The following is a 9,351-nucleotide window of genomic DNA, read 5'->3' as shown; positions in this document are numbered from 1 at the left end:
ACGACCTTGTTATGGATCTTGAGCCAATAAGAAAACAAAGCCTAGCTGGCTTCCCAACCAACCTGCCACTCTATTTCCAATATGGTGCCTCTCCAGGGGCCCTCTTTTGGTAGGGTTTACCCTGTTGGAGGGAGGGACTCTGATCACCAAGGACCCTGTTCTCTTCTCTTGTCTGCTCTTCTATGCAGCCCACTCTGGATCTCTCAAAGTAATATCTGTGTCAGCTTCCTGGCATATTTGTGGATGTTCCCATGGAACAAGAGATATTCCCTTGGACCACATAGTTCTGAGGTAAATTTATTTTCACCTTCAAGGTATATTTCAAAATCACCTTGAGCTCAGCACATGGACTTTCTAGGTTTTTACTGTCCAGTGATGGAGGTCATGAGATACAGGGGTGCCTCAGTTTAGGAATTTAATTTGTTTTACAGTTTTGGGGGAGATGGTTGTATTATAGTTTTTGTGGGGAAGATAGTCATGGTTGTGTGTCATCGCATGTGGAGTTTGCAAATGGCAGCAAAATTTTGCCAAACGCTTTTGTTTGTAAACTGAGTTGTTTACAAATTCAAGTGTTTGTGAACTGAGGTACTGCATATTTTATTTGTCATTAGAGATATGCAAACAGTATTCTGGTTTTTTGTTTGTTTGTTTGTTTTGTGGTACCAGGGATTGAACTCAGGACCTTGCACTTTCCAGGCAAGTACTTATTCTACTGAGCCATCTCCCTGGCCCACAAACAGTATTCTTTTAGAATGATGGATCTTGGGCCTTCTTTAGCCAGAAGAAGAAACAGCAGGATGAATCTGGAGATCTCAGAGCAGTGAAAGGATGGATATTGGAGGCTGGGAGGGAAGCCAGGCAGCTAGTTAAAGAAACTTGCGTCAACAAGCTACTATATGCAGGCACTTATAGTTGTATCTGACCTACAGTGACCATTAGCCATTATTATGAATAACTCAAAGGTTCCAAGTAGTGAAAGAGGAATCAATCAGGCCCACTTCCAAGTATGAAACAGATGGGAAATTGCAAGCTTCAGGTCGAAGGGACTTTTCTTGGCACCTTGGGGGCTGGGCTGGGACTTGCATCCAGGCCTGCAGCTCTCAGAAGAGCCCTTGCACAAAGCCAAGCTAGATCTATTGCAGGCAGAGGGGAAACTTTAGGTGGGCATTTGCTGATGCTTGAGAACCAAGCTGCTTTTCAACTCCCGTTTGGAAAGCTTGTGGATTAGCAACAGTGAAATGACAGCAAATCTGAGCCAACAGTCTTAGATGTGTCCTAGAAAGTAGATTCAGGAGTGAGCCCTGTGTCCTCCCTCTCACATTTCAAGCTCTGCCAAGACCTCCTGTAATTAGAGCTCGGATTGTATTTTCTTTTTGCCCCTTGACTCATTATTTCCCCAAAACAATCTTAAAGAAGCAGGTAGAATGACCATATCCAATGCCAGGTAAATTGAGCTAAAACAAAAGGTTCCCCATCAGACTGAGTTCTTGGAAGACAAAGAACAGTCCTCCCTTACCCAAGATTTCCCAGCCCAGCATGGGTTAGAATTTTCAGAGCCCTGGAAGAATCTTGGTGTCCCCACCCTGTGGATATGGGCCTGGGCCAGACATGACCACACCAGCCAGCCCTCCACATAGCCCAGGATCTCAAGACAAAATCCCTCCTAGCTCCATTCTGCCCTGGATCCTTCCACAGTCTGCCAAAAGCCATGTGGCACCCAGATCACAGCTTCTCACCAGTGACTGCTTTAGTTTACTTCTTTTATTTTACCAAAAATAACAATAATAAGGTCTTTCCTCTGTTTCACAGAAATAGATTCCCCCATCCCTTCCCTACAATCAGCCCTTGCCAAGCCTAGAATCCATCATGCAAGCTTCAGTTCATGTTGAGGGAAGGAAGCTCCTACTCCCCTTACTCCAGAGCTGCTGGTAAAGCTGCCACGGCAGAATGCATCTCTCGGGAAAGTTTTTGGAACCAGCAGAGGCAGAAGTCCCAGGCCCAGCTGGCTGGCCTTGAGCTGTTTCCCCAGAGGACAGGCAGTTTCTGGGCCATCAAAGGAACATGATTTTGGAGGCTTGGCTCAGCAGCTAACCCCAGCCAACCCAAGGGGGGGGGGTAGGGTTCTTGCCATCTGGCTAGAAATCTTTGCTTAAAGCAGAACAGTTGTATCCTGGTGAGAAAGAGAAGAGAGAGAGAGAGAAAGGATCTGCCAAAATCTCCATGTGCATCTCTGTGTAGTAGTCAGTGGGCCCTGGCATGGGAGTCAGGACCCCTTGATTTTACTTCAGTTCCACAAAAGACTCACCTTGAGGGTGGACAGTTTTCCTTTCTCTTCCTGGCTTCAGTTTTCTCTTTTGCACACTGAAAGGCTGAGACTACATGATTCTCAAGGCCCTTCTGATTCTCCATCCTAGCCTTCCAGTGTGGGGCTCTGGGAGGGCAGAATCCTATTCCTACTTGAGTTCCCATACCCATGGGTCTGGGCACAGGGCTGGCATAGAGGTACTGAGAAATAGGTTGCTGATTGAACATCCCAGCCTCTCTGTGAATAGTTGTGTGGAGGTCAACCAGCTGGAATGTTTCTGAGATGGTTGCGAAGGAGGCAAGAACTTTTAGAATAGGGATTCTCCATGGCTACATGGTCAATGTCCTGGGGTGGGAAACAAGATTCCACAGACTTCCCAAGTTGAGTCCCACTGGCTCTTTGGGCTGGAACGTTATTTTGTACTCGGCTTCAGATCCTATGAATCAGGCCTGTAGATCTGGGAGCCAGATAGGAGTACATGATTCTTAGTTTAAGAGACAGCAGATCTTCATGGATATAAAGAATCTTGATGCTCAGAAGGCCTGTCAAGGGGCCCTCCTAGAGAGAAGGAGTGAAATGACAGCTTGTTGGCATCTCTGGCTCAGCAAATCAGCAACGACAGCTGTGATGAGCCAGGGCTTTAAGGAACTCAGGTAATATCTCTCCTTTTCAACTTCTACCCAGCTCCCAGGACTCATGCTGATGGAAGATGGCTGCCTGCAAGTCTCATCTGTACTATGTCTACAGCTGCATTATTCCTATAGTGGCCATGGTCAAAAAATCTCAGTCTCTTTGCACATTCAACCATCCATCCATCCGACATGTGAGAAGGCCTAAGTATGTGCCAGGGAGGGTCTGGCTCTCAGAGACACACCCCGCAGTCAAAATCAGGCTCACAGACACATCCACACTGGCATCTGTGCTCACTCACATGCAGGTACTCCTCTATTGCACCTTTCTTGCCATCACCTTTGCCATATGCACACTTCCCAAGCAGGCCTGAGAACCACCATGGCAGGGTCAGGTGATAGAGAAGAACCCAGTAACTCATTCCACTTCCAGACTTCATCCCAGGGGTTTGAGTACTCCATTTCTCTGTTTGCCACTTGAAGCCTTCTCCTTTTTCATTCATAGTCAAGGGGACATACAAGTTGACTTTGGAGAACCAGAAGTCTGGAGGCACTGGGTATGTGGAGGAGTCCTGCGGCCTTCAGATTCTGTTATCATCAGAATCCCAAGAGTCTCCTCTACCAGCCATGTTGTATTCCGATGGTCCGACAATGCCCAGGCCTGGACTCAGTGACAGATCCGTTCTGTCATCTCCCTCTATAGAAACATAAGGTGTGGAGGAGTCAGCCTGAGCTTAGCTTACCAGAAACCCCTTCCTAAAGTACAGGGCCTAACTACTCTCCTGCCCAAGCCTGGTACCTCTCACGCCCACCCCAACTCTAGGGTGCAGATCTGGGGTTGTAAACTGACACTTGAATGAATTTTCCACTGAAGTACACAATCCAGTGTTAGATGTTAACCCACTGGGGTATTGGAGGGTTTTTTTTTAACAGCAGGTACCCTTTAGGTCTGAAGACTCCCAGAGGCTACCCTTGGCAAGGAAGAGCAGTAGGGTTTGGCCTCACCAATGGCTCTAGCTCCCGCTGGTCCACCAAGCTGAATTCCCGGATGAAGTAGTAGAAATGCTTGTAGCAGGTGTTGACATGAGCCTCCGCCCCCATGCTGAGGATGCTATCGAAGTGGTGGATGTAGACATGGACAAAGACTCGGAAGAGCCTGGTTAGAATCTTGGTGCAGACTTGCTGGAAGTTCTTGGGGAAGGGAACTCCTAGGGGTTGGAGAGGGACAGAGTGGGATCAACATCCTGTGATGAAACACGACCCACCACTGCCTCCTCTACATAGGCAGCCTTCACCTAGGGTGGCCCTGCTCCTACCTCTAAGCATATTTCCTTTGGAGGGAAGCAGGGAAGGAGGGAGGGAGGGAGGGAGGGAGGGAGAGAGAGAGAGAGAGAGAGAGAGAGAGAGAGAGAGAGAGAGAGTTTTGCTTTCTCCCATACTTTCCTTTTTAATGAAGAACATATTTGTGCCTTTCCCCTGCCAAAATATAAATCATCTTTCACCTTTCCTACCCTTAGCCTCAGACTACCCTTCCTAGACCATGATGAAATTTATGACTTGAGTTCTCCCCAGAAATATGTGCACCTGCAGGGATCACACCCATGCACACAATTCCAAGGGGAACCCATTAACATCTGGGTCTGTTTTGGAAAAACCTTGGACTTCAGGATTAAGTCCTAACTTCCCAGCATGGCATTAGGCAAGGCCTTTCATGATCTGATCTTGACCTCTCTCTCCAGCCCTACAGTGAGACCCTTCTCTTTTCAATATTTACAAAGTGGGACCCCCAAATGCTGATAATTACTAATTCTTTGAGAATTTATTTAGACATTCCCTCATTCCTTCAAATAGTTAACAACACAAAGAAACTTCCAACTGTGAGTTCAGTCTTTGTACCTTTGGCTTCTAACCCTTCAGATTCCTCAGATGGGTCTGATAGTCATTCTAGGTGTGATAAAGAGAGGTTGTGTGTAAAGGGGAAACCACTTACCCACAGTCACATAATTATTAGTCAGATGAGACTCGAGTCAGGATTCAAACTATCTTTTCACTACACTACTTTACACTACACAGTTGGTCTTGCCTCTTTTGGACTCAGTTTCCACTTATGTAAAATAAAGGAGCTCACTGTTAGGCAAGATAGTGCAGGATATGGCAGCCATGACCAGGGGAGAAGCTATGTCCATAGAATTGTGACTGGGTACCCAGCTTCCCTCAGCACTCTGACTTCTTCCTTCTGGGCTTGACCAGCTGCCCCATTATTCTGAGTCCCAGAGATATGGCTGGGATGAACAGGAGGCAGGTGGGAGCCAGGGCCGAGGGTACAGGTGGGGCTGTCCTGAACACATTATCAGTCTGCTCAGCTCTTGGGTAGGGAAGCAGCACTGGGATGACCTCATTCACTTCCCCTCCCCTCCCCTCCTCTCTTCACCCCTCCCTCCGTCAGGCTGCACAGCTGAGATAAGAAAAGGCCCAGTGGCCAGGGCCTGACAAGGAAACTGTCCTCAGTGCCTCAGTCTGAGGTAGAGATAACTCTTGGTCCCACTTAATCTGTAAGCCCTCCCTTAGAGGGACCTGCCAGGAGGCTGGAAATAGATCAGCACAAGCTGGAAGACCTGTTAAGCTGGAGTGACTCCTAGTGGGAGAGACACTCATGCATTGGACCAGAAGTGCCTCAAAGGTGAGTTTGACCTTGAGCAAAACAGTTAACCTGTCTCAGCCTCAGTTTCCTTTTCTGCAACATGGGGCTGAAAACCACTCACTCTCCAGAGCTGCCATATCAAATTAAATGCTGCATCTGGATTGGATTGGACTTCCCGGGGCTGCTACCCTTCTTGGCCAGGCTGACCCTCTAGCCAGGTGCACTCACCAACACGTGTAGGGAAGACATCCTCATCATTAATGAGACCTTCAATCCAGTCCATGAGCAGCGCCATGTAGCGCGGTGCCGAAAGCTTGGCCGGCCGCCGGTACTGGTGCTCATCCTGCCAGCGGTACTCGTAGCGGGGCCCACCAGCCATGACGGGGCAGCTGGTCTCATTACAGCGCTCAGCCATGGTGCCGTAGATGAGGTTGATGCGGTTGAAGAAGTCCACCACGTGGACCGCGATCCAGTCATCGATGCTCTCGCCGGGTGGTAGCCTCACCACACTACGCAGGTCCAGGCCAGACTTGAGTGATGCCTGTGCCTTCTTGTACAGTTCAAAGCGCTGTGTGCCTGGCTCGAAGCGCTTTCGAGGCCGGAATGTCTTGTCCTTGGCAAATACCTGCTTTAGGCAGAGTGCCATGGTCAGAACTGGTGGATCTGGGTGTCCAGCGGCAGGGACCTGAGGATGCCCTGTGAGGGTCGAAGACAAGGGGAGTAGGTAGTCAGGCCTTATCACATGATCTTTGAGTTCCCAATACGTCACATCTCTCTCTCCTCTTGTCCTTAGAGCGATCTCCACCCTTTCAACCTGAATTCTAATTCCACCTCCCCCAAGTCCAGCGTCATACCCACTTTCCAGGCTAATTTAGCTCCTCCTACTGCGCCTCCGAAGGCCTTTTCTTTGCATTCACCACACCTCACCACTAGGGGGCTGGCCCTGGGTTCAAACAGCGGCTCTTCAGAATTGCTGCAAATTGTTATAAAGGTGGAGGACGCTCCTGCAGGCCCACAGGGAGACAAGGTGACTTCTGGAAGCCGCATAAGCAGTTGTGCAGAGTCGGAGAGCCTGGCTGCATTGTGCTCTAGGGAGGAGGAAGGCCCTGGCTTTCGGCTTCCTCTGGGATATCCCGTATCCATCCGGGCACCGGGGATTCCCAGGGAGCAGGAGGAACTTCTCTACCAAAAATGTCCTTTCCTTTTTTTCTTTTACTCTGAAAGAGGAAAGGGCCCTCACATGGCCAGCTGGATGAACTCTGAGTGGGCTGAAGGCACCGGAGGAGGGGGAGGGTGGCGGGCCAAGAACACAGCTTCCTCTGACAACTGCTAAATGGCCTTCCTCCCAAGCCAGCCTCTTCCAGCTCCAAACATGAACAAGTCCCTGGCTGTCGCTCTGCACCTGACACTGAAGAGACATTCCTACCTTGCCTAATCTGCACCTGATATAGAGTGTGGGAGGGACAGGGAGGGCGGTCAGAGTTATTTAGCGGAGCATATCTACTGCTTCCGTTGCTTTGCCTCCTACAATGGAAAGATCAGAGACTCAGAATAGATTTTGAGAAGCAGCAATCCGAGCTGCAAGAGTCCTGGGTTCTAGTACTAGCTTCACCACTGAATGCTGGGTAACATTTGTAACACCATGGACTTGGCACATGCAAATGCCAGGTCACTCTGATACGACCAACTTTCTGAGGGTCTTAAGAAGGCTTTTTGAGGGTCTCAAGACAGTCATACATCTCTCCTGTGAGTGTCCAAGGTAGCAGGAAGTGCAGATCCAAGTATCTGCTGATACTGGAATGTAGCCACAATCTATTCCTTGACTGACCCAAGACTGAGTGCTGAAGTCAAGAATAAGCTAAGCACTGAGCTGGGGCTCCTGGCTGGACTCTGATTTGTGCTTTGACTCTGGTGAGTCTGAGCTTTGACTCTAGCCCCACACAGAGCCTTGACTTCAGACTGACATTGGCACACTAAGCCCAGATCTCCTTTCCTGGAAGCCACTCACATCTGGGTAACTGGTGGGCAGGATTGGGAAGGGGGTACGGGTGGGAAAAGGTGTCAACTAAGTATAAGAAAAATAGAGTACACATGGAGGGGATGTTGTTTCTGGCAATACATCAAATAACTGGAGAAGATTCTGGAACAAGTGTCCTTCCTTATAAGCACAACAGGCAGGCCAGGGTGGGAACAGTCAGGAAAAATAAGAGCTGTTTAGAAAGCAGCAACAGGTCTCTCAGCAGGACACTGTCTGTTCTAAAAAGAAACCCTCATGATGCAGAAGGTTCTCTTTCATCCCTACTCCTTATTTCTTCCAGAAGAAGTGCAGGGTGGGACCTGCACTCCCTGAATGAAGAGGAGGCAATCTCTGTGCTTCACTTGCCGTCTCCATTTGAAGCTCTGCTGGGGCAGGTACTTCCCAAATCTCTCAGGATGAGGTGCAGTTCCCAGGTCCTCCACCATTACACAGTCCCTTTTGCTGACAGTCACAGAGTCTCATTCTGGCCTTTAACACATCCTACCTTTCCTGTCCTAGTTCCTTACACCAACTACCCTAGGCTTCTTTTGGATCCCCGAACATAGCCACTTACTGCTGCTTGTGTATTTGCCCCTACTGGGCCTGACCACACTCCAATGGGTCCAATCCTCCCTCCTCCTCCATTGTACTCTGATCTCCTTGCACGACACTGGTATTTGGACACTGCTGTTCCCACTTTAGGACCAGCTTAGGTCAGAGCCTGGCACAGACTTTAAAGTTAGCTTACACTCAGGAGTCTTAGAATTGAAATAGCTCCAAGAAATCAGTCAGCCCAACCCACTTGTTCAGATAGGAAAATTGAGGTTCAGAAAGAACACTCAATGGGCTGGCCAGATAGCTTGGTGGACAAAAGCACCTGCTTAAGCAGACACAGGGACCTGGATATGATCCCCCACGTTCCGTGCTGGGTGCTGGCCTCGCCCCTGAGGTGTGCTGAGAGGGAGATTGAAACTGGACGTGGTGGTGCATGCCGTAATCCCAGCACTTGGAAGGCTGAAAACAAGAGGATCACTACCAGTCTGATGTGTGTAGTGAGACCCCGTAGACCCTGTACTAAAATACATTAAAAAAGAAAGAAAGAAAAAACGAACGAACGAACACTTAAGGAAGCTGCACTCACATATAAGTTATAGGCACTAGCTGGTCACTGGCCTGGTGGAGATGAGAGAGGAGTAGAGGGAGGGGGCCCTACAACTTCCTTCTGATCAGACCAACCTGCTTCCTGTCCCTAATACTCTGATACTTTCTTGGCACACCCTCACCTCCGGCAATTTGGGTGTCTGCACTAGAGAGACAGAGTCCCACCTTCCTACTGAAACTTTTCCTAGGAAAATGTAAGCTTGGAAGTGAGTACAGGACAGGTTCCCTCTCATCCATGCCTCTTAGGGCTCTTCACTCCTCTTTCATGCCCTGGCGACTGTCTCTCTCAGAGCCTCCACCACCCTCCCTGCTACCCTGCTGGTTCCCCTGTGAGCCCTCCCGTGCTCTAGTGCTGAGTGGATGGCCAATGGCACACTCACCCCCTGGCTGCCTGTGCACCTGAGCTTCCCAAATGGAGATCGTGTGGTGTTTCTGTTATTAAGTTCCCTGCCAGGGCCACTTCTGCCCCTTCCCGGGCCTGACACAGGAGCTCAGCGTGAGGATGGCCCCAACTAGAATTTGGAATCCAGCCTGGGACACCTAGCAGGACCGATCTGCAAAAGCAGAGGCGAGGATTCCACGCTCTCCCTGCTGCCCC

The 9,351-nt window shown here is 49.4% G+C and overlaps 1 protein-coding gene across 2 annotated transcripts; it reads right to left on the bottom strand.

Moving 5' to 3' along the window:
* Positions 1 to 669: 669 nt before the first annotated feature.
* On the bottom strand, positions 670 to 9,281 carry Mob3c (MOB kinase activator 3C). 2 transcript variants are annotated; one of them, XM_004639166.2, is made up of 4 exons: positions 9,134 to 9,281; positions 5,804 to 6,271; positions 3,940 to 4,142; positions 670 to 3,631 (listed from the first exon to the last, which is right to left on the bottom strand). In XM_004639166.2, the coding sequence occupies exons 2-4, from the start codon at positions 6,219 to 6,221 to the stop codon at positions 3,602 to 3,604; spliced, it is 651 nt and encodes a 216-aa protein (XP_004639223.1). In that variant the 5' UTR covers positions 6,222 to 6,271; positions 9,134 to 9,281; the 3' UTR covers positions 670 to 3,601. The 2 variants fall into 2 exon arrangements, with proteins under 2 accessions (XP_004639223.1, XP_023580013.1); XM_023724245.1 differs by lacking the exon at positions 9,134 to 9,281 and adding an exon at positions 6,430 to 8,425.
* Positions 9,282 to 9,351: the final 70 nt, after the last annotated feature.

Source organism: Octodon degus, unplaced genomic scaffold, assembly GCF_000260255.1.
Source record: "Octodon degus isolate 3935 unplaced genomic scaffold, OctDeg1.0 scaffold00107, whole genome shotgun sequence".
Taxonomy (NCBI): Eukaryota; Metazoa; Chordata; class Mammalia; order Rodentia; family Octodontidae; genus Octodon; species Octodon degus.
Note: the sequence above shows the minus strand (reverse complement) of the source record. Positions and strands in the feature narration are given on the sequence as shown.